The sequence below is a fragment of the Anas acuta genome, chromosome Z, assembly GCF_963932015.1.
Source record: "Anas acuta chromosome Z, bAnaAcu1.1, whole genome shotgun sequence".
Taxonomy (NCBI): domain Eukaryota; kingdom Metazoa; phylum Chordata; class Aves; order Anseriformes; family Anatidae; genus Anas; species Anas acuta.
In genome coordinates, this window is record NC_089017.1 from 42,929,002 (window position 1) to 42,953,856 (window position 24,855).

Below are 24,855 nucleotides of genomic sequence, written 5' to 3' on the forward strand. Positions count from 1 at the left end.
AAAATATTTTTGACTGAAATACATTTTGAGCGAAGTAGAGGACAAAGGGGAGATGCCGTCCTATGACGGGCCCCTGCATCGCTTCAGTGGGAAACTGTTTCCCTCCTCCAAAAGCGATTTTCTCCCCCAAACCCACCAGGGTCCCGAAACACACGGGACTCCACCACTCGCCTTTATTCCTTCCCTCCCACCTTTGACGCCCTCGGCTCCTGCACGCCGGGAGCGGCGCTGAGCCCCGCGCGGTCTGGGGCCGTGCCCGGGGGAGGGGTCCGGGGCTCGGCGGCAGCGGCCGTGCCAGAGGAGGGCGAGCGCGCAGACAGACAGACAGACAGACACCCCTTGAGGAAGTAGCCGGGGCTGCGAGAGAAAACGAGGAAGCGGCGGCTCCCGCGGAGCCCAGTGCGGGTCCAGCCCCGCTCCTGGCGCTTCGGCGGCCCGGCACGGCCCGGCACGGCTCGGCACGGCTCGGCACGGCTCGGCACGGATCAGCACGGCCCGGGGGAGCCGCCCTGCCCCGCTTCGCTCCCGGAGGCAGAGGCAGGAGGCGGCGGCGGCGGCGGCGTCCGAGCGAGCGGCGGTGAGCAGCGGGGCCGGGGCTGTAGGGGCGGCCGCTCCGCCGGGCGGTGTGGGGCGGTGTGTGTGTGGGGCGGTGTGGGGGGCATCCAGACCCCCTCCGGGCGGAGGGAGGTTGGGGGACGGGGGGCTGCGGGGCCCCGGCACCGGCGTCGCCCGTCGGGAGGGAGCGGCCGGCAAACGGGGCTCCGGACGATGCGCCGGGGGGGAGACGTCGGGGAAAGAGGTGCAGAGCGCAGTGCCGGCGCCCAAGAAACCCAAATCTGGAATTTCAACGGGGAAAAATAGATGTTACTATGCGCAGGTGGAGATGGGTTTTAAACAGAGCGAAATCTGCACAACAGCGAGCCGCTGTAGGGCTTCTGAGCGGTGCATGATATGGCAAAGACTTGACACCCGACAAAATGTCTCTAAAAACGGGCTTCTCTCTTATCAAACTTCCTTATTTTGTTTCTGACAAAGCAACCATAGAGTGTTACTAGAAGTGTTGAAAGTGGGGCACTGCGGGCCTGATGGCCAACTCATTGCTGATCACTTCTTGTGTGTGCCAACGTTCATTTAATTTTCTTTTTTTACCGCCACGCTGCTTAAACTTTGTGCTGGTTGAAGGGATGTTTTCAGGGCCAACGCTGAGCAATGCTTTTGTTAGGTGGCACTGATTCTACAGATAGTGTGATACATTGTAAAATACTTCCATTTTAAAACAAAATTGTTCCTTTTAAGGGAATGATCTGCTCCTGATTTATTTACTTTTTAATGTTCTTTTCTGTTGGGCTTCTTTCATGCTCTTTTTGTCCGAGGAAGCTTAGGTCTCCTGACACTTTGGGCTGGATCTGCCGCCTAATCCATGGGCACAGCCATCCGGTGCAGGGCTAGTATCAGCATCTGAAGCTGTGTGTTTTTACAGGCGTGGAGGCCGTAAAGTACAGCAGAGTGCAGCACATTGAGGCAGCCCACTTAGAGGAACTATGACTTTTTTCTTTTTTTTTTTTTTTTATCCCTCTGTTGAGCATTGAGTGATAGACAGACAAATAAGGAAGTTTGAATGTTCTTTATATTCTGACAGTTTTCCTGTGGGGGAGAAAAAATATGGTTTGGTGAAGACAAAATAGTTTCAACTAAAGGGTTTGGAATCAATTAACATGCCCGCAAAAGACTGAAATAGGTAGAGGTAAATAATTGCTTCAAATTTCAAATTCACTTGAAGTAACTGCAAAATCCCAAAACATTTGAAACAATTGGTTTTGCTTCTTTTTAGAAATGTTCACACCAAAAAATGAAGGGTGAACTGTGTTTCTCTTCCATTTTCACACTGTGGTTCTGACACAAGTGCAGGACTCAACCCAAAGTTGCATGAAGACAGAAAAAGAAAATTGTTTTTAGAAGCAGATGGCAGGTTATGTTGAGAACAAAATAACGTTTTATAAGACTGATGGTAAAATTATAAGCTGCATTTAAGCACCTGTGAAGATACTGGTAACAAAAAATATTATATGGAGATGTAATCACAGTCTTCCATCCTTTCTTTTGCATCTGTTCTGCCAGAAACATTAGGAGTGAGAGAAGTTACCTCTGAATTGTACATTGTGTTTAGAGGTCTTGGGATCACAATCATAATTTTTACCTTTTTATTTTGTAATTTTTATTTTTATTTTTATTTTTTTCCTTCCTAAATGCTTTTACAATATGCAGTATTTAGCAGAAAGCAATGAGTCTGCTGCTGGTGTTCCTGGTTAGAATGTTATGACTGTAAGCAGTTGTGTTTGTTGCATCTGTACCAACTGAAAATTGAGAGTTTGTTGTTGTTTTTCTTTTAGCTTTGTGGACTTTGTATCTTTAGCTTTTCTCATCAGTGCCTGGAGATCTGTTGTGTGCACATCAGCTGAATGTTTAGCTGCAGAGTAACAGAGCTGAAAATGGGATCTTATATGTTTTATATCTTACTTAAATGGAATGCAATACATATCTTTGAATATGAGTAACAATTACAGAGAAATCATCCCAATGAGCTATTTAAATTATTTATTTTGTACTTAGATATAATCATGTGCTTATGTGAGTTCCTAACTTGGGACAAACATGTGTACCACTCAGGCTACCCATGTCTTTGGATCTAGAGTGAAGAGTCTTTTTTAAAAGACGATGTTTGTGAGCACGAGTAATAAGGTTCAGTCATAAGAATGAAAACATTTCACCTTGCAAGGGTTTGCAGGATCAGCTTCTTAATTTCTAGTTTAGGAGGGGGAGGGGGGAAAGCAATTTATTACAGAGAAACAGTTTCATAATCCAATTTAACAGTAATTTTGCTTATCTTTGACAAACTAAAATATTGGTGAAAAAGGTGACATTAGCTCACTTTTTGATGTTTTAGCTGGCATTTCTAGGAATGCTTGCACAGATAAACATTCCTAACATTTGCTATGCTTTGGCAAAGAAACGTTAAAAATTTTTGCAGCTTCAGTTAAGCATTTTGTTTTCTCTTCTAAGAAAAAGAGAAACCCTGGGTTTTGCAGGATCTTCTTACACTGCAGATGGTAGTAAAGTACACAATTATTAGTACTTATTTTGAGTGTAGTAAAAATACATTTATCACAAAATTATGGTTAACATCTGCATTTTCAGCCTGTAATTTTAGGTTTCAGCAGGAAGGTTACATAGCTAGTGTGATGTAGCTTTTAATTTCATGATACAGGGTAACGTGGAGGCATAAAATTAAGCAAAAGAAAACCCTTGGACACCAACTTCTGTGTTGCTTGTTGGGGCAATGAGTAAACGTGAGCGTTGCAAGTGCAAGAAGTGTGAAGGAGCCTTTATGCTCTTGCATCAAACCAGTGGAATACAGAAATTGATGGAGGAATGGAAAATTGATATGTTTGACACCTGCCTCAGAAAAATAAAATAAAACTTTGCAGCCTGTCTTTACATTCCAAAGCTAAATTTAGGTCATAACTTCCTGTCCCTGTACATACAGTGACTAAGTGGCCACTTCTTTAAACATGTTTGTTGAAAGAAAAGAAAGGGAGAATGTTTTTGAGACCTGCTGGGATCCTCATGTTCTAAGGAAACCCCTGTATTTGCAAGACGCTGCAAGCCTTTCCGCTTTACCACGTACCAGAGCAACTACAAATTTAGCAAGTATTAGAATCTAAATAGCAAGCATGCAGAAGTATGATACAGAGTACTGCTTTGTGCAGTTTCACTATCACTCAGTTTGTAACTAGCTTATGTTGGAAATATGTTAATTTAAATGGCTAGAACTACCTTGCCATTTGTCTGGCTTTGTCTTTCCTTGCCTTGGGACAGTGTTCTTCAGATCAGGTATGGGATACCAGGTGTCCTGGATGGATAAATCCTAATATATACAGCAATTTCTCTTCCTTTCAAAATGCAAGGAGACAGCACAGGGAATATTTCAGAGCTGATGCTTAGTAAAGAGATCAGAGGCACAAAAAACTTTTGTAAAAAAAGTAGGATTTGAGGCACTAGTATGTAAATCTAGCCTCATAAATCCACACAGTAACTCCTAGGCTGGGGATGGAGCTGAAATTACAGGACTGCAGGAATCACAATTGTGTTTGGAGGTAGCTAGAGAAAACACAGGCAGGAAGTGTTAGAGTAGAATATATATGCCAGGGAAATGGGTGCACAATCAACTAAATATTTTAACGTTATAAAGTAAACAAAAATAACGTTTGACATTTTTTTTTTTTTTTTAATACTTAAAAATTCTTATCTTAAGCAACAGATCCAGTGAAATGAGTAAAAGGACCAGGGGTCAACACTGAATGCACCAGCCACAGCTGTCCTGCACTCATCCTCCTACACAGTCTCTCTTATTATTCTCCTTTCCTTGGACTAGATAATGAAGTAAGTGAGAAAAGGAAAAACTCTTTATTTTTTAGACCACAGTGTTTAAAACATGTAAAAGCCTGTGGGGTTTCTCTTAGTTAAAGCAAGTATATCTGAGAACAGAATTAGACTTCAGGATGATGAGCTAAAATGTTAAAATGGATGTCACTGCTGATCACCAAGTGTGAAGTTCTGCTTTTAAAAATTCTCGTTCAGATTTCACAACTGGCTTGACAAATTTCAGCAGAGTTAATCTTAGTTAAAAACAATGTCGTAATGTTTTTTAGAAACGCTATTTCTTGATTTTTGGTAGGGTTGCCTGAAAAGTTGGCTTCTTAATTTAGATTGAAAAACTGTGGCTAGAAACTTACTATAAAGACAGATTTCTTTCAACCTCTTTAAAAACATGGCACAGGAAAATTTGAATTAACCCCCCCTTTTTAACATATTGTTTGTAAAGAACACAGAAAAGCAAGCTGGCGGGTGCTCTAAGCAGGCAGTTTTGGATAGGTTCCGACTATGGGAAACTCAGCCCAAATTTGATAATGCAAATCAAGACAACAAGTTCACTGTATGTAAAAACAAAAGCAAGACTTTGGCAACATGAAGGTCTCCAATATCTGAAATACAGGGAATGTAAGTGAAGGAAGAAACATTAATGTAGTCTCTCTTTGACATGCGGTGTTAGAACTTACAACTGCATTTCAAAGAATACATGATATTTTACTCAAAAGTTAGTAAAGCCAATCATATGTTTAAGTAAGGATTATTTTTGTAAATCAAGTAGTAGGATTAGCTATCTTTTGAATTAGGGTACCATCATGCAAATTTCTAAGAATCACACCAAGCTCTGTGGTGTAGTTGACACACTGGAGGGAAGGGATGCCATCCAAAGGGAGCTTGACAGGCTTTAGAGGTGGGCCTGTGTGAACCTCATGGCATTCAACAAGACCAAGTGCAAGGTCCTGCTTCTGGGCTGGGGCTATACCAAGCACATGTACAAAGTGGGTGGAGAACAGACTGAAAGCAGCCCTGAGGAGAAGAACTTAGGAATCTTGATTTACAAGAAGCTCAGCATGAGCTGTCAATATGCGCTTGTAGCCCAGAAAGCCAAACATTTCCTGAGAGACATCAGAAGTGTGGCCAGCAGGGCGAAGGAGGTGATTCTTCCTTTCTACTTTGCTCCCATGAGACCCCATCTGGGGTACTTCATTTAGTTCTGGAGCCCCCTGCATAATCAGACCTGTTGAAGCAAGTCCAGAGGAGGGCCATGAAGACAATCAAAGGGTTGGAGCACCTCTCCTATGAAGACAGGCTGAGGAAGTTGGGGTTGTTCAGCCTGGGGAAGAGAAAGCTCCAGGGAGACCTTAGAGTGGCCTTCTAGTACCTAAAGGGAGCCTACAGGAAAGCTGGGGAGGGACTCTTTGTCAAAGAGCATAGTGATAGGACAAGGAGCAGTGGTTTTAAACTAAAAGAGGGTAGGTTTACATTAGATATAAGGAAGAAATTCTTTACTGTGAGTGCGGTGAGGCACTGGCACAGGTTGCCCAGAGAAAGCTGTGGATGCCCCATCCCTGGAGGTGTTCAAGGCCAGGCTAGATGGGGCTTTGGGCAGCCTGGTCTGGTGGGAGGTGTCCCTGCCCATGGAAGGGGGTTGGAATTAGATGGTTTTTAAGGTGTCTTCCAATACAAGCCATTCTATGATTCTACGTGTTATTTAAAATAATGAGCATCGAGACAAAGAGCGTAGTTCTGACCAGTTCTGGTCATGCATACGTTAGGACAGGCCCCAAATCACAGTGGGAGGTGAGGCAGGTGGTATCGAGTGAATATTTTCTCCTCACGTCACATGAGGCAAGAAACTGCTGCTGCTTCCGGTTAGCTGAACTACTTTGTGACTATCTCCATCCAGTCAGCATAACAAAGATCTGGACAGGTGCACAGAAGTGCAGGAAAATATCGGGCAGAGGAAGAGTGAATTCAAATCCACTGGACCCTCTTGCTGCAACAAAGGATGCAATCTTCTGTTAGCCTGCTGTAACAACTACTACCACTGGACCATTTGGCAGTGTAATCACTGACATTGCACAGAGGACTGTACACCATGAGTAAAGAAGCCTGACTATGAGCTATTTTTTTCCAGATTGGCAGTTTGTCATGCAAGAGCTAGGGAAATACTGCTTGTTGGCCCAGAACGTGTTGAGGCCAGGTGCATCCTCTCTCTGCCCAGAGTGATAAACGTGCCTTGTTGAGAGTCTTTCACTGGTCCAGGTGCTGCAAATGGGCTTCCTCTGTGGGAGGAAGGAGAGGGCTCATCTCTCTCTGCATTGCAGTTCTCGAACGTTCTCATATTTTACATGAGAAGTAAGGGTACAGTTCATCCAAGTGGTCATTTGCTAGCTAAAAGGGTTTCCTGTCCCTTAGACTGGACTGTTGATTCAATGATGTGCTGATTGGTAGTAGTGTATTTTCATTATGTAGTCTACCTTTGTAATATATGTGTCTTCATAAAAGCTAGCCAGGAAGAGCTGGCCCCATTGCTGGAAGATACTATTTTTGGAGAAGCCTTCCTTCCTTTGATCTGGCTTCTAACTAGAAAATTATTCAACAGATTTTATTTAAGAAACTGATCCTTAATGTTGGCAGTCTAGCTGTGTAAACTAATATCACATTACCACCTCTTCCCCTCTGACCAGCCCTCCCCAAGGAAGAGAAAAAGAGACAAAAAAAGTGTGTGTGTGTGGGGGGGGGGGGGGGGGGGGGGGAGGGAAGGAGGAGGAGGGAGAGAAGGAAGGGAAGTATTTAGGAAATTTTAGTGACATTTTGATGTGTTTTGATTTTACTGTGACTTCTTGCTCATAACTATTTTGTTGTAGCAGCCTCTGGTTTACAACCCAAGTCTTCTGTGAAAAGAATATATTCCATCTGGAAACATGCTATGCTGACATGCTCAGTGTCACTCTGTCAATGAACCTGAAAATACCCAGGCCATTGGATGGGAAGTTGCTGTTATTTTTAGCAATTCTTCTTTCAAGTAGACTGATAATATTTTTGTTTTGCTCTTCACATGTTCTGAATGACTTTATATGTTCATTTCACAGCTCTGTCTAGCAGCAGTGATAGCCTCTATGGTACGTAACAGTGCTTTACTTTCTACTGTTTGAGTGCTATTTTGTCTGGAAAGGCACTAAATATGAAACAAACAAACAGAAAAAAAAAAAAAAAAGAGAAGAACTTGATACATATATATAAAAACTTTATATATCGGCTCAGTAATTCAAGTACTTAGAGGTAGCTTTTGGCTCCCCAAATACATTTTTCTAAGGGCACCTCTGCCCAGTCTGTTTTGTCAGCTCTGAGAAGAGACAGTTACGCATGTACTCTTCTGCAGTCACTGAAGAGCCCAAAGCTGGTGGGACAAATTACATTTTGTTTGTTTGTTTGTTTTATAGTTCATACAGTGAGCATAGGACACCCCTGAATAGTATACATGGTGCTTTTTCTAAGCATCTGTGTTGGTGAAGGGCAAGCTGGACCCAAAAAGGTCTGTTCACATCTTGTCACAGAAGGAAAACTGTTTCTCAGGAGACTAGACAAGGGTCTTCCTGGAATATCTTGATTACTTTCTTTTGGATGTTAGCAAATAGTGGGTCCGCTTTTCTGGATGGTGGCTTAATGAGTACTGATCAAAGTAAACTACTTTGCCCCAAAGGCAGCATGCTTCTATATAAATGATGCTACCTGTTTTTAGATAGGAATGCTTGCTTTGACAGGAGGTATCTTTAGCCAGGGGCAATCATTGCATTTGTGACAGCGTAAGAGCTCCCTGGCAAAGGAGGCAAAGAACTACTGACTAGTTGAGCATTCTAAGAAGGGGAAAGGAAGTGTTGATATTTTTGTGATTTTTTTTTTCCTAAAGAAAAACAAAAAGAGAGAAGAGAAAGCTTTGTTTATTTGTCTGGCAGTATTTATTTAGTTAGTTTCAGTAACATTCTGAGCATTTTAAAGTTCAAAGTATCAAAAGGTTTTTAGAGGAAAACTGTGAAATGTGAATATTCTTCCAAAGACAGAAGAGTGTGAAAAGGAATGTGTTGTGGAAGAGAGAAAATAGATACCCAGCATCAGTTAAAGATGGTTTTTTTTGTTGAGCAATGGCTCTCCATATACTAAGTACAGAAGCTCATGGAAGGCAGCTAAAGACACTTTATGAGCACCAGAACAAATTCTATTTTATTTGTTTGTTTGTTTGTTTTAGAATTCCTACTGTGAGCATAGGAAGCCCCTGAATAACATACATGGTGCTTTTTCTAAGCATCTGTTTGCCTTGTAATAGGACAGTAATAGTGCTGCCAAGTCAAGTAAAATTTCCTCAGGAAATATTTCACTAGCTATAGTGCCTGGAGTCGTCTGATGATATCAGAGTGTCAGATGCAGTTTCAAATAACTGAAGGCTTTTCTGTCATGGTTCAGTGTAGATAAAAACATCTATCTAACCATCTTCAGTACAGATAGAAATGACTCTGGAAAGCACATCCAAACAAAAATATTTTTAAAATGACAGGGTTTTTTTTTTGAAGCTGGTAATACTTTTAAATGTTTGTGATTTTTTTCCAGTTCTTTGGATGAATGACTTTGGTACAAAGGAGTAGATAATTGGTGTTTACTCTAAACCTGGTAGATGAAGTGTAACTTGTTCAACAAGCAGGTTTTTGTTCTCATGTGGCCAAAATGCTGAGGAGTTACATTAACTAGAGCAAACACTGTTTTTACTTCAGATGAGAAAGCTAACAGCAAGGCCACTGACATTCAGAATCGTGAGAGCACACAACCTGGCACAGATGGACAATCCCACTTGTTACTAACGGTATTATTAGACTCAGGTTGTGAACTGCTCAGCAGAAAAATCTTCTGGGCTCAAAGCTACTATATTCTATATCTTAGATACAGTTCAGTTAGAAGAGACCTTCAAAAACCATCTAGTCCAACTACCTAAACACTTCAGGGCTAAACAAAGGTTAAAGAATATTAATAAGCACATTGTCAAAATGCCTCTTGAATAATGACAGGTCTGGGGCATCAACCACCTTACTAGGAAGCCTCAGAATCAAGAAATTTTTCATGATATCCAGTCCAAACCGCCACTGGAGGTTCTTTGTGCCATTCCCACATGTCCTGTCACGGTGAGAGAGACTAGCACTGGCTTCTTCACTTCCCCTCCTCAATACGTTGTAGACAGCCATAAAATCACCTCTTGGCCTCCTTTTCTTCAGACTGGACAACGCCAGTGTCCTCAGCTTATCCTCACAGGACATGCCTTCCAGCCTTTTTATCAGCTTTGTTGCCCTCCTCTAGATGCACGTTCTTTACATATTGAGAAGCCCAGAACTGCATACAATATTCAAGTCAGTGCTAAATACAGCAGCAAAATGACCCCTTCTGAATAGCCAACTATACTTTTTAATGCACCCCAAAATGTGGTTTGCCCTCTTGGCTGCCAGGGCGTGCTACTGGCTCATGTTGAGCCTGCTGCTGACCAGCACCCCCAAATCCCTTTCTGCTGAGCTGCTCTATAGCCACTGGCCTCCTAGTCTGTAGCTATGTTCAGCATTACTGCATGCTAGGTGTATCATGTGGCATTTTCCTTTTTTGAACTTCATGTTGTTACTGATTGTCCACTGCTCTAATCTATCTAGATCCCTCTACACGGCCTCCCTTCCCTCCAGGGAGTCAACAGCACCTCCCAGTTTAGTGTCACTGGCAAACTTGCTGAGGATATATTCCACTCCTGTATCCAGATCATTGATAACAGTGTTGAACAGAACTGGACCTAGAACTGACCCCTGGCAAACACCACTGGAGACCATCTGCCAGCTAGATGTAGCCCCATTCACAACATTTTCAGCACTACTTTTGAGCCAGTTCATCACCCCGTGTAGCACGAAACTGTTTATCTCACAGCTGAAGAATTTATCCAGAGGGATACTGTGTGGGACAACAGTAAATACCTTACTAAATTCAAGAAAGATTACATCTGCTGCTTTCTCTTTGTCCAGCAAGTGAGTCACTTTATCATAGAAGATCAGGTTAATAAGGCAGGATTTTCCCTTGATGAACCGATGTTGACTATTCCTGGTAATAGGTTTGTTCTTTAACCAACTTTCAGGATCCCCCAGAAAAAATCTTCTCCATAACTTTTCTAGGAATGGAGGTTAGACTAGCAGGTGTGTAGTTTCCTGGGTCTTCTCTTATGCCTTCTTGCTCTTTCTGTAAATGGGTACAAGTTGGCTAGCCTCATCCTTACTTGTTAGGTTAACACCTCCATTAGGTAGCAGTTCAATGTTTTCCTTTGAACTAATCTCACTATTGACATACTTGGCAAGTAAGGCCTTGTTTATTTGACACCACATTGGCCAGTATCAACTCAGGTGGAGCTTTGGCTTTTCTTTTTATTCCCTGCAGATGTGAACTGCAGATCTGTACTCTCCCTGTGGAGCCATCCTCAGATGGTACTGTACTGTCCTTTGGCTTAACCTCAGTATTCCTAATTTCCTAGGGTCTAGTATTCCTAGTGCCTTGGTGATCCTTGTTTAAAGCACTTTCGGTCTCAGCCTCACTAGTTTATGGACCAACTAACGTTTCCCCCACTGAGGCAGGTAGGTCTCAGGAGTAGCACCAAGCACAGCCCACAGCCTGAGAGCTGGGTGGTCGCATGAGCTGCCTGGTTGCCAGAGTTCAATCCCACAGAGCATGAGAGGAACAGAAGCAGAGGGCATGGCTGTCTGCTGGGTGGTCACCATGTCTGTGCCTCCTCCTTGCCACACACCTGACAGAATATTGTTTAATGTGTTTTGTTGTGGCTGGGGAGGCCTCCAAGGCCCCAGCCCAGGCCTGCTAGTGAGCAGAGCAGGTGACCAGATAGGGCCACCCACTGACAGAGTGACAGGGTGTTCTGCCCTTCTAATGGCCACCCTATGGACTGCCATGCAAACTGCCGTGGGTGCTGGCGTTCTCTAGGGGTGGGTTATATGTGACTGCCTGGCATTCGAGATGACTGTGCTTCAGCTGGCTGTGCCCAGCTTGTGCCAGGCCCTCTCTTGAGGCTGTTGCCTGCAGGCTGGTGCCTCTAGACACAGTGCACACAGAGCACAGAGGCCAAGAGGCAGGGCCCAGGCACCCCCTCACACACCTCCTGAGATGTCGCAAGCCCCACACGCTTCTCAGTACACATCAGCTGCTGCTGTTGTGATTACTAGTGACCAGAGGCTTGTTCCCAGACAGACTTTATTTAAGCTACAATTCTGTTAAATGTACATCTCATTGTTTAAACAGCCTAGCAGGATCACTGTAGTTATCATAAAAACACTGTGAGAAATCAGAATTATTTGAAAGTATGAAAATGCTTCTGAAACTGAACTGCTATAAAGTAAAATATGGAACTTGGCTCCCAAAACAGATGTCTGATAAAAGTGCTAATGAGAGACAAAAGCTGAAGAAATAGTATCAGCGAAATTTGCTTGAAGTCTAACAGATATGCTTTGTGTATCTGTCAGCATTGCCTGGGAGTGTGTGTGGAGCAACAGAAGGCCAACTGGTTCTGGCTGTTACCAGGAATAGTGTAGCCAGCAGGACCAGGGAGGTGATCATCCCCCTGGACTCTGTTCTGGTGAGGCCACACCTCGAGTACTGTGTTCAGTTTTGGGCTCCTCACTACAAGAAGGACATCGAAGCCCTGGAGCATGTCCAGAGAAGGGCTATGAAGCTAGTGAAGGGCCTAGAACACCAGTCCCATGAGGAGCAGCTGAGGGAACTGGGATTGTTTAGTCTGGAGAAGAGGAAACTCAGGGGAGACCTCATTCTCTCTACACCTACCTGAAAGGAAGGTGTGGGGAGCTGGGGGTCAGCCTCTTCTCACAGGTAACTAGTGACAGGACTAGAGGGAATGGCCTCAAGTTGTGCCAGGGAAGGTTCAGTTTGGAAATTATGAGACATTTCTTCTCAGTAAGAGTAGTCAGGCATTGGAGTGGGTTTCCCAGGGAAGTGGTGGAGTCACCGTCCATGGGTGTGTTTAAGAAATGGTTGGATGTGGTGCTAAGGGACATGGTTTAGTGGGTGATATTGGTGCTAGGGGGATGGTTGGACCAGGTGATCTCAGAGGTCTTTTCCAATCTTAATGATTCTATGAAAGAAAGCATATTGTAGAGTCTGAAGTGTAGAATAAAAATAGTGCAGCATAATGCTTAGATGCTCAGACGGAAGCTACAGAAATCAGATAAATTAACTTGACTATAGGAAGAAAACTTCTCATGGAGACATTGGAGAAAACTCATGAATAAAAGTCATGAATTCTCTCATAGAGATGGAGGTCCAAAGATGAGTGGTGGAAAAGCTGCTGTAGACTGTAAGCTGGTGAGAGATGCAGTACATGGATACTGAGATGGACTGTCCTAGGCTTCAATACAAAGCTAGGATACTTCCCTGAAGAAGACTAACATACTGCAAGAAATGTGGTGGCGATCCTGTGGATGTCACCTTTTTCTTTATGCCAGCACTATACCCATCTCTTTCGTTATGATGAATGGACGTTGTTCAGAGATGTCACTATCTACAAAAGCTGTAAAAATCATCAGTGTTACTAGCTGAATTAATAAGATCTTAGATTTTTTCAGTAGGTCAGAAAGGTCAACCTTAATTATTATTATCCATTGTATTTGTCAAAATACTACACGGATGTAAATATCTGCTCCAAATGCATAAAGATGTAAATATCTGTGAGGTGATAACAATAAATTTATAATGCCTTTATGCTAATCATAACAGAATGTATATAATTATGGAATATACTATTAAGATTATAGAAAACTGAAAATACCACAATGCTTAATGTATTGAGCGTTGTCCAAACACTTCTTGAACTCCGGCAGGCTCAGTGCCTTTCCCACTGCCCTGGGGAGCCTGTCCCAGTGCCCAACCACCCTCTGGGTGCAGAACCTTTCCCTAACCCCCAGCCTGACCCTCGTATCACCCTGTGCTAGAACAAATTGTTGCACTGTATTTTTATCATTCTGTCTAGTAAATATTTCTTAAGTCTTGACCATGAGGAAGACATTTGCTCTGAACTATACTTCCTTTGTTCCTTGACTGCCCACAGAATATTACTTTGAAAAACAAAGGAATGGAAAAATTAACTGTTCAAATAAAGAGCTTACTCAGAGCTCTGTTTCACCATTGCATGTCTTTTGATCTTTTGTCCTAATTCAGTCCTTTGCTCTTTTTATAGTTGGATGAGTACAGTAATCACTTGGCTGACCCTAAGTCTCCTTCCATATTCTTGGTTTATCTTTGTAGTGAGATTCATATTTCCTATTTATTATTTTTTACGTACAGTGGAGATCAATACCTCAGTAACACTGTGCTCACTGCGAAGAAAACCTTTCAGTAACACCATGATTTTAGCCTTATCCTTGTCTAAACATAGCAGGTCAAAGAGGAGTAAGCTATGGGTAGCTGTATGATCAGCACAGATTCTTTCAAACACTTTCAAGGTGTGTTTTCCTAAGTTTTGCTCCTCTGTTTTGTAAAAATGTTCTACCTCTCTCCATGGATGAAAAGGCTGAGATGCTAAACTCATGTATTATGTCTGGAGCACCCACTCTCTGCAACATTGATGAGGAAGTTACCCAAAGGGAAGTGCGTAACTGATTTTCTTATGTATTTGCATAATACTTCCCCCCCCTTCTCCCCACACCCCACATATTAGATAACCACGATCTTTGTTTGCATTTTAGCTTCCTTAAAAGTCACATTTTTTGGCTATGGGGAGAGACGCCTCTACACTCAAGTACATGTCTCATGTACTTCCTTCAGCCTTTGGGGACTGAATCTCCATCTCAGAACCTCACATTTTTAACTGTGGTAACTCGATGAGCTCAGAATTAGATGTCCTCTGAAGGAACTGAGAGGAGGGAAAAAAACTTCTACTATCTTACTAGAAGGACATTAAACTCCAAAAATGAAGGCAAAACATGAAGGTCCAGCCAAAGAAAAGAGCCATCTCAAACTCAGAAATTCCTCCAAATTTGAAGTTTTTAAACATTATCTAAGGTTTTGTGTGTATATTTGTCTCCTTGCACTTCACTGGGGCACTACATTAGTTCAAACATCTCCCAGTGTTGTCAAACACTGGTTATTCTTCATATATTAGCAGTGGTAAAGAAACGTTGTCTGAAATCCATAAACAATAATCTGCTTTTTAACCTGTAGATTTTTTTTCCTGGTCTAGAAACTACAAACTGATAAAAAGGGAAAAATAATTTAAAATTAATCCATTACAGGAGGGCATTAGTCATAGCATATAAACATTGTTTGCAAAAATATATATATATAAAATAATAAATTCATAGAACAGAAACCTCTTACTGGAAAATTTTAGACAGTAGAGCATTTGCCTGTACTCTAGGTCTTGTCATAGCCATGCAGCCTTCCTAAGTCTTCCTAAGAAGAACAATTCCTTGTGTTCTCTTGGGTACCATCAGAAGGATGCTTAAAGAAGCCAGGTGAAGAGGGGAATCCAAAGATGTTGCTTAATTTTTTCTCATTACAATGAATTGTGGATAAATTTAATTTAGGGCATAGGAAGCACAATTAAACATACATGCTGTTACTTCTCTTATATTTTGGCCTAGCTGAGAAGCACCTGTCTTTGAGTGAGGATGGGCTTCTAGCCTAGATGACTTTGCTTCAATATGTTTGTTGTCTTTTTGTGGGGAGGTCAGCCTGTAGGCATGGCAGTGAAAGCCAAGCGAAAGAAAAGTCTTGCACCTGGAACTTTTTCTTTTTCTTTTTTTTTCTTTTTTTCTTCTGTCATTTATTGTGTTGGAAGAACCATCTACGAGGAAAAATGTAATTGGCTTACAGAGGTGTCTGTTATGCCAAGAATGCATCATTGCCCACAGGCTTCCTCTCAAAATTGTAAACGTCTTGATTATTCATACGAAACAAGGCCACATTTGCAGAACAAATTAGTGTTTGAAGGAGATTTTTACATTCTGTTCAGTAGTACAAATTAAAAAGAAAAGAGAAGTGAAAAGACAAATCCATTTATTTATTTTTTTATTCCAAAATTCCAGACAGTGACTGCATCTAAAACCTCGGTTATAAAATCATATAGAATCATTTAGGTTTGAAAAGGCATGTGAGATAATCTAGTACAACCTTAAGAGACAGAGCAGTACAGTGGAGAAGATAAATGGAGTAGAATGATTAATCCAACAGCAAAATGTCAATACCCTAATTCCCCACCTATGGCAGCTATCAGGGAAGAAGGACTCAGTGCTAGGAAAGGAAAAGGGAAAGCCCTTCGGAGGACAGAATGGCTGGCTGAACGTGGAAGGGACTTCTTGAGGTCATCTTGGAAAATGTCCACACTCCAGCAGGCTCACCTACAGCAGGCTGCACAGCACCGTGTCCTGATGGCATCTGAGTATCTCCAAGGATGGAGACTGTACAACCTCCCTGGGCAATCTGTTCCAGTCCTCAGTCACCTTCACAGTACAAAAGTGCCTCCTGATCACAGGCTCACAGAATCACATAGAGGCTGAGGTTGGAAGGAACCTCTGAAGATCATATAGTCCACACACTTGCTATACCAGGGCTTTCTAATGAAGGTTGCCTGGGACCATGTCAGGGTGACCTTCTGAAGTCCTCTAAGGATGGAGACTCTGCCGCCTCTCTGGGCAACCTGTTCAAGTACTAGGTCCCTCGGGCTGGGGTGCACAGCGGGGACGGGGCTGTGAGCATGGCCTGTATTCCATTCCTGGCAGCTGCACGAGACGCAGTTCCTCAGGACCTGCAAGCTGGGTGCTGGCCAAAGGGCTGGGACAGCCATGGGCTCGTTCTGGGAAGTGGGAGCCTGGAAGAGGGTGAGGGATGTGCCTTCTACTTTGGCATTTGCATTAAATGCAATCATTGTGTGCTCCACAAAACACTCCCCCCTGTGAGACCATGTTGGAAAGCCTTCCTTAGAGGAGACAGTTCTTTGGTGTAGAAAAGCACCCTCACAGAAATGTATCTGGGCATTTATTGGAAGTAAAAGATTTCAAAGATCCCAGCTCCTGGTGCTTCCCAACCAGAGTAGATGAAGATTAGCGCCACAGGCCTCCCAAGCGCTCCCCTACATGCTGTAGGGTTGGTCCCAAGGAGCCTTGCATGCATGAGCCTGCCGGGGGGTGGCATTTGCAGGCCCCGCAGCTGTGCCGCCCCTGGATGCTCGGTTGGGCCCCACAGGTCCCCTCCTGCCAGCTGAGGGGCCACAGCTGCTGGGCCGTCTGCGCGAGTTGTAGCGCTGCTGCAGGGATCTGCTGCGCACTCTTTCTCTGGCACGGTTCCTACTGTGGCGGGCAGACGAGCTGACTCCGTACTCCTCACGCTCGTCATCTTCTCACAGCCTGTGCACCACCCACTCAAACAGCTGCCTGAAGAGTGGGCAGGTGTTGCTCCCTCTGCCCCAGCGCTGGATGCAGGCATAGCAGAAGCGGTGGGAGCATGGGTCCACGTAGGCTGCGTCTGTGGTGTTGTCGAGGCAGATGGGGCATGGGCAGTCTGCTGCTGCCTCAGCTGGCCCCACCTGCTGCAGCTGGCTGCTGCTGCCCGTCACAGCAGGGCTGCTCTCCTCCAGGAGTTCCTCAGCGCGCAACGCCACGTCCTGCCAAGAGAGACATGCTGAGTGGCCCAGAGTTCCTTGCACTTTGAGTGTGAAAGCAGGGAGAGCCCAAGAACACTGTGGGAGAGAGGTGGCAAAGGCTTCCCAGGGGGCTCCTGGTGGGCTGAGAAGCAGCGATGGCAGCCTCTGGTGCAGCTTTGGTCAGAGGGCCTTCCCTGGGCAGGGGGAACACGTGCGGCTCATGGTGGAGCGTCCCGCCCGGGAGCTTGGCAGGAGCTGGGGCAGGGCAGACATGTGGGGCACGATGGGATTTGCGTCTGTGTCTGTTGGATGTGCGAAGACTAGTAGGAAGAGAGCAGGAAGGGAAGCCCTGATGTCCTCCACACTGGCCCACGCTTCAAGCCCAAGGTGGGCTCTGGCCTCCTGTCAGGAAGCGCTGGGGGAAGAGCTGGCATGCCCAAGGCCGTGGAGTCCCAGTTCTGCATCCCAGTCAAAGCTTGAGTTAGCCCAGGGTACCTGAAGGAGGCGGTCAGGAAAGGTACAGCAATTGACTGGAAGCCTTCAGGACTGCTCACAGCCCCAGCTCCCTCGTCATACCCACAGGCACGGGACAGCCGCTCTGTGGGACCCTCAGCACCCTACAGGCAGGCAGCAGGGACAGCAGCACTGGCAGGGGCTGCCTTGGCTCAGCGTGTAGAACTGCTGCTCCCCACAAGGCCAATAATTGGCGAGCATGCCCACAGCCCTGCTCGAGCCTGCACAACTTGTGTGTGTGCCCACACGAGCCCTGGACGAAGTGTGCAGGGACAGCACCTGTGGCCTCTGCCAAATGCAGAGCTCACACCCAGTTACACTCATGCTGCTGACATCACAGGGGGCTCTGTGGCTGCCCTGCAAAGCTGCTCAGCAAGGATGGCAAACACCCCAAGGGGGGAAAGCCTGCCTAGTGGGACATTGCCAACCTTGCGGCAACTTGCTCATCTTCAGGCCTGTTGGGTCCTGTGATGAGAGACTGGTGCCCTCAAGCACAAAGGCTCAGCAACGGGCTGGGGAGCAGTGCAGGCAAGGGAGCCCTGGTGACCTCCTCAGTCCCATCAGATGGCCCAGTTCACCTTGTGTGAGACCTGCCAGGGAAGAAGGACTCAGTTCTGGGAAAAGGCAAAGGGAAATCCCTTGACAGGATGGAATGGCTGAGGGTGGAAGGGGCCTCTGGAGGTCATCATGGAAAATGTCCACACTCCAGCAGGCTCACCTACAGCAGGCTGCCAGGACCACGTCCTGAAGGTGTTTTAAATATCTCCAAGGATGGAGACTGTACCACCTCCCTGGGGAACCTGTTCCAGTCCTCAGTCACCTTCACAGTACAAAAGTGTCTCCTGATCATGGGCTCACGGAGTCACAGTGTGGCTGAGTTTGGACGTGGTCTCTGGAATTCATGTATTCCATCCTTTCTGCTCAATCAGGGCTTCAGGAGTGCATTTCCCAGGATTACATCACATTTTGAATATCTCCAGAGAAGGAGACTCCTCTAGTCCTCATGGCAACATTTTCTACCATTTTGTCACTCTCAGAGTAAAGAACTTTTTTCTCATATTCAGATGGAACATCCTGTGTTTCAGATACTTAAATGCATTGATATGATCCCCCCTCACTCTGCTCTTCTCCAAGCTAAACAGGCTCAGCTCTCTGAGCCTCTCTTTGTATGACAGATGCTCCGTGTCTATCATAGCCTTCTTTTGGGCTCACTCTAGCAGCAACATGTTCATCTTGTACTTGGGAGTCCAGAACTGGACACAATACTCCGAGTGTGGCCTAACCAGGACTGAGTAAAGGGGGGGAAATTACTTCCCTCAGTCTTCTGGCAACACTCTTCCTAATGCACCTCAGGATACCATTGGCCTTCTTGGCTGCAAGGGCACATTGCTTACTGGTGGTTAACGTGCTGCCACCAGGAATCCCAGCTCCTTCTCCACAGTCCTGCACTCCAGCAGGTCAGCCCCCAGCCTGTATTGGTGCATTGGATTATCCCTCCCTGGGTGCAGGACTTTGTTGAACTTCATGAGGTTCCTCACTGCTCAGCTGTGCAGCCTGTCCAGATCTCTCACAGCCCCCTGGTGTATCAGCCACTCCTCCCAGTTTTGTATCATCAGCAAACCACCTGAGTGTGCACTCTGTCTCTTCATCCAGTTCACTGATGAGTAAGTTGAGCAAAACTGGACCTAGTACTGATCCGTGAGAGACACCGCTAGCTACATGCCTCCATCTATACACAGCACCTCTGAGCACAACCCTCTGAGCTCTGCCATCCAGCCAGTTCTCAGTCCACCTCACCATCTACTCATCTATCCCACACTTTCTGAGCTTGCCTATGAGGTTGTTATGGGAGACAGTGTCAAAAGACTTTTCCCAAGTCTTCCTTTTGCTACTGATGTATTTGAAGAAGCCCTTCTTGTTGTCCTTGACATCCCTTGCCAGATTTAATTCCAAACGGACCTTAGCCTTCCTCATCACATCTCTGCATACTCTGACAACATTCCTATATTCCTCCCAAGTGGCCTGTCCCTTTTTCCACATTCTGTATACTTCCTTCTTCTGTTTGAGTTTTGCCAGGATTTCCTTTCTCACCCATGCAGGTCTCCTGCCCCTTTTGCTTGCCTTCTTTCTCACAGGGATGTACCAACCTTGAGCTTGGAGGAAGTGATGCTTGAATATTGACCAGCTCTTTTGGACCCCCTTCCTTCTAGGGCCCTAACTAATGAGATTCTTTCAAGTAGGTCCTTCAAGAGGCTAAAGTTTTGTCTTCTGAAGTCCAGGGTTTCAATCCTTATTGCCCTGCTTCCTCCTCCACATAGGATCCTGAACACCACCATATCATTGTCGGTCACTGCAGCCAAGGCTGCTCCTACCCATCTAGTCTGCAACCAGTCCTTCTTTCTTTGTTAGTACAAGGTCCAGCAGCACATTTCTTACTGTCTCCTCCACCACCTGTGTCAAAAAGTTATCACCAATGATCTGAAGGAAAACTGTTTGTGCGTAGGTGTGTGGTCTTCCCAGCAGATGTCAGAGTGATTGAAGTCCACCATAATAACCAGGAGCTGTGACCATGAGGCTACTTTCAGCTGTGTGTAGGAAGCCTCGTTGACTTTCTCTTCCTGATCAGGTGGCCTGAAGTAAACACCCACAACAGTGTCATCCATGTTAGCCTGTCCTTTAATTGTTACCTGTCGACTCACTTCTTCATCCACCCCTAGGCACAGCTTAATACACTCCACTCTCACATAAAGAGCAGCTTTATGCATGCATGCAGCAGGGCTGCCAGGGAAGATATTAGCCTAGAGCACACTCTGCCTAAAGGTCCTTTGTTAAGATGTCCACTCCCAAGTTGCAGTTTTGCATCATGGACCCTCCTTTCTTAGGTGGTCTTCCCTAAAGTTCTCTTCACCCATACTCACATGATTCAGCTGCACACTTCAGCCAGCTACAAGCTGAGAGGTCTGTTAACCCTGTTTATGTACCTCTGAATTATTTCATGCTGATTCCATGGGCTGCTGCCTGGCTTTCCTAAAATTCTGCCCTTCCTTTTAAGTGTGAAGGGCACACGGCTTCTGTTGCTAGATCATGCACAGCAATAGAGACAGGAACTGAGTTTCCAATCCTTTTGTTGGCTTTCATTCAAGGTAATGGAAAGTGGGAAAGAGTTGCTAAATAAAACAGGTAATTGGTTTATAGGTTAACATCCCTGTATTTATTATTATTGTTATTGTTGTTATTATTATTATTATTTAGCATGCATAGATTTTTCTTAATATACATACATTGAAAAAAATAATACAAGATATACAGTTATCTTGTAAGTATAAAGAACAGCATTTTTCCTTTCATATATTTGTAGTGTTAACTAGTTAGCCTAAAATCTACATAATACACTACAGATAATAGAGGCTGTCGCCTGTTATCTATACCTGAGACTATTTCAAAATTAAGTTGTCGAAACCAAACTTAAACCACAAGCAAATAATAATTCTGGCAATGAAGTTGTGAGATAGTTCCTAAGGAAAAGCTTCCTTTAATAAACACAAGTAATGTAAATATAAGCATTTCCAGTTAGTTGTATTCAGCATTTCATGTATTCTGTGAAAGTCATTATTCATCTGATGACTTTAAATATGCAGAGGCAATAATACTTAGTGGAATTTTTTCTCTTCAATAGTCATTCTTTCTAGACTGGAAGAAGTTGTAGAACTGATCCTAAATGGAACTTTCAGTTTTATGCCCCATAAACCGTGGATGTTACAGTCTACAATCAGTCCCAATTAAAGTGTGGTTAGGTCTGGAAAGCATTTGGAGGAGGAAGTATATGAAAGCTTATAATGTTGCAGGAAACAATTCATGAATTGAGTGGTGAACTTGCCATGACGTAAGTAATTGTAGTTGTGCATCACTTCATCTGTTAAAACAAAGCTTGCAAATATTATTGCAAGAATGCAGTTATCATTAGTGTCTTAATATATTCACTTGCTATACATGTAAATGCTGTCAGCAGGTAGCTGTGGTGTTCTTCCTTGTTTCTATTAGATTGTCATTTAAACAACACTAAGACAAATAATAAACAAAATCCATCTCTTCCATTCTGATGTATATGCTTCAGTGACTTGAAAGTGACAAAAGTAATTCCAGCATAATACCTAGCTGTCCTGGTAGTGAAAATGTCATGAGTTTTAATGAAAATAAGTTTCTCTGCTGACAATGTAGAAGACTGAAATAGCTCAGGGGAAAACAGGACACAAGAAGAAAAGAAGAATAGTATTGCTGAGTTCTGTGAATGCTTTTTTTCCCCTTTCTTTTCTTTTTTTATTTTTTTTTTAAATAAGAGATTTTTGAATTATTAAGTTCAGAATAAAAGAAGCTATTTATATTGTCTTCATCTTGTTCTTCATAAATGCTGAACTTTGTTCTCTTCTGTGTGTTTTTTTTGGCAGTGTGCCTTCATATTGTTTCAAGATAATCTGTTTGAAATGAAAAATGTTTAGGAAGACACTATTAAATTAACTATTTTTTTCACCATTAAAAAAGAGAAAAAAAAAGTGATTTTCTGGTGAAGCTCTGTGAGAGAAAAATGTTAACTATTTTAATATAGGACTTTTGTCCATATTCAGCCCACTTACTGGCATAAGCTACTCTTACAAGCAAAATTATAGTCACACAAAACTGGAAGGAAAACCTACTTACTAAGTCTTTCTTACCTATTTATTTATTTACATTGAGAAAAATCTGAAGGCAGAATGAAAGAATGGATAGAGATATTTGGGCAAGTGAAAATGTCAAGACTCTATATGGCTGGGAAAAAGACCAGAGGACAGAGAAAGAATTGCAGGATACTCATGGAGTTTGAGGAAACTTCAATAGCAGTATATAACCAGGATAAACCCACTATTGGCATTTAGAAAGACAACCTCTAACAAGATAAAAACAAAAATGTTACCTTCTTCCCAAAAGTTTTTCAAAAATGTATTAAAAACATACCACACGTGAACTGCCAAGTTATGGTTTTATCCTCTCTTTTTTTCAACTGTTAATCATGTCTCCTTCTTTCTTTTCAGGTGTTAAACATTAAGTTGGCTTCTTAGAAAGCGAAAATAAATAAATCATGGCTTCCAGCATGACTAACCCAGCTAACCATTTGCCATACTTCTTTGGCAATATTACACGTGAGGAAGCTGAGGAGTATCTGATGCAAGGAGGAGTGAGTGATGGACTATATCTGCTTCGCCAAAGTCGGAATTACCTTGGAGGCTTTGCCTTATCCTTGGCCCATGGAAGGAAGGTTCATCATTATACAATTGAGAGGGAGCTGAGTGGCACATATGCTATTGCAGGAGGGAAGTCTCATGCGAGTCCTGCTGAACTAATTAACTATCATTCAGAGGAAGCAGATGGCCTAATCTGTCTACTGAGAAAACCTTTCAACCGACCACCAGGCATTGAACCCAAAACAGGGCCCTTTGAAGATTTAAAAGAGAACCTCATCAGGGAGTACGTCAAACAAACTTGGAATTTGCAGGTAAATTTGCAGGCTGGTTTTTCCATAAAATGGTCTTTGAATTAGGATAAAAAGGAAGTACAGGATTTGGTTCCAGCAGTTGCTGCTGTTGTAGCTAACATGAGTTCATGAGGGGAAAGTCCTACTTAACTAACTTGCACTAAGATATCTTGATAGATTAGAGAGCTGGGTAATCACCAACCATATGAAATTTAACAAGAACAAGTGCCAGGTTCTGCATCTGGGACAGAGTAATCCTGGATGTCTGTATAGACGGGAGGATGACAACTGGAGATCAGACTGATGGAAAGGGATCTGTGGGTTCTGGCCAAGAACAATTTGAATGTGAATCAACTGTGGCAGTATCCTGGGGTACATCGGGCACAGCATTGCTAGCCAGTCGAGGGAAGGGATTGTCCCGCTCTGCTCTGTGCTGGTGCAGCCTCACCTCAAGTACTGTGTGCAATTTGGGACACCACAATACAAGAACATAAAACTATTAGAGAGTGTCTGGGGTGGGGGGCAACAAAGATTGCCATGGGTCTAGTGAGCAAGACATCTGAGGAGCAGCTGGGGTGCCTTGGTTTGTCCAGCCCAGAGCAGAGCAGGCCGAGGGGAGGCCTCATGGCGGCCTGCAGCTCCCTCACGAGGGGAGCGGAGGGGCAGGCGCTGAGCTCTGCTCTCTGGGGACAGCGACAGGACACGAGGGAATGGCATGGAGCTGGGACACGGGAGGGTCAGTCTGGGGGATAGGGAAAGGTTCTGCACCCAGAGGGGGGTTGGGCACTGGGACAGGCTGCCCAGGGCAGTGGTTACAGCACCGAACTGCTGGAGTTCAAGTATTTGGCCTGTACTCTCAGATATATGGTTTAATTTTCAGGAGGTCCTTTATGAAGCTGTAAGATGGACTCAGTGATCCTTGTGGGTCCCTTCAAACTTGGATATTCTGCTGAACACACACAAACACAATACATCAATCCCAAATATGCTATACAGTATTTTGTCACAACAGAATTTTAATTATCAGATTTTTATGAACAGTGGGTATTTTTCCTGCAGTATATTGCAATATGTACATGCTGAAACAGTGCAAAGTGTGTTTAGTTAATGTCAGCAAGCTGACATAAGGTATGTAATATGGAGGTATGTTATGACATCTCAGAGTGACATCAAGTATATTTGCTATGCCAGACTAGCATAAAAATATGACACAAATTTTGATTGAGATATTAATCTATTTATGGTTTACTCATTATTTTTCCTTCCACTTCTCAGAGATAAAAGAAAAAACCTAGCTTTGTGATGTCTAGATTACCCTATTTATCTTTTGTTTTAATGTCTGTGTAGCAACTATTACTTTTCCTCATATACAACAAAATGTACAGGTTTCAAATGTCCCAAAAGCCATACAATACTGGGAATCTATATGTAAACTTTCTATCGCAGAAGACAATTTGATTGTGCCATTGTGTTTCTACCAATCTAGGGTCATGCTCTTGAACAAGCTATCATAAGTCAAAAACCTCAGCTGGAGAAATTGATTGCTACTACAGCCCATGAGAAGATGCCTTGGTTCCACGGGAGGATTTCTCGGGAAGAATCAGAGCACCGTATCCTCATTGGGTCAAGAAACAATGGAAAATTTTTGTGAGTGCTTTTTCCTATATTATTGCTGTTTGCCCTTAGTGCCCAAGTGAGAGAGTGTCCTAAAAGATGGCTTATTCACAGAGAGATA

The 24,855-nt window shown here is 43.8% G+C and overlaps 1 protein-coding gene across 3 annotated transcripts in view; it reads left to right on the top strand.

The window, feature by feature from the left end:
- Positions 1-280: 280 nt before the first annotated feature.
- The window catches only part of SYK (spleen associated tyrosine kinase), a 55,957-nt gene continuing 31,382 nt past the window's right edge, over positions 281-24,855 (top strand). For 2 of the 3 annotated variants that reach the window (XM_068666961.1, XM_068666963.1), the window contains exons 1-3: positions 281-577; positions 22,681-23,141; positions 24,607-24,767. In XM_068666961.1, the coding sequence (XP_068523062.1) occupies positions 22,728-23,141; positions 24,607-24,767 (575 nt within the window). In that variant the 5' untranslated portion in view covers positions 281-577; positions 22,681-22,727. Of the gene's footprint in view, positions 578-7,523; positions 7,554-22,680; positions 23,142-24,606; positions 24,768-24,855 lie in introns of all 3 variants that reach the window. The other variant, XM_068666962.1, reaches the window with a different exon arrangement.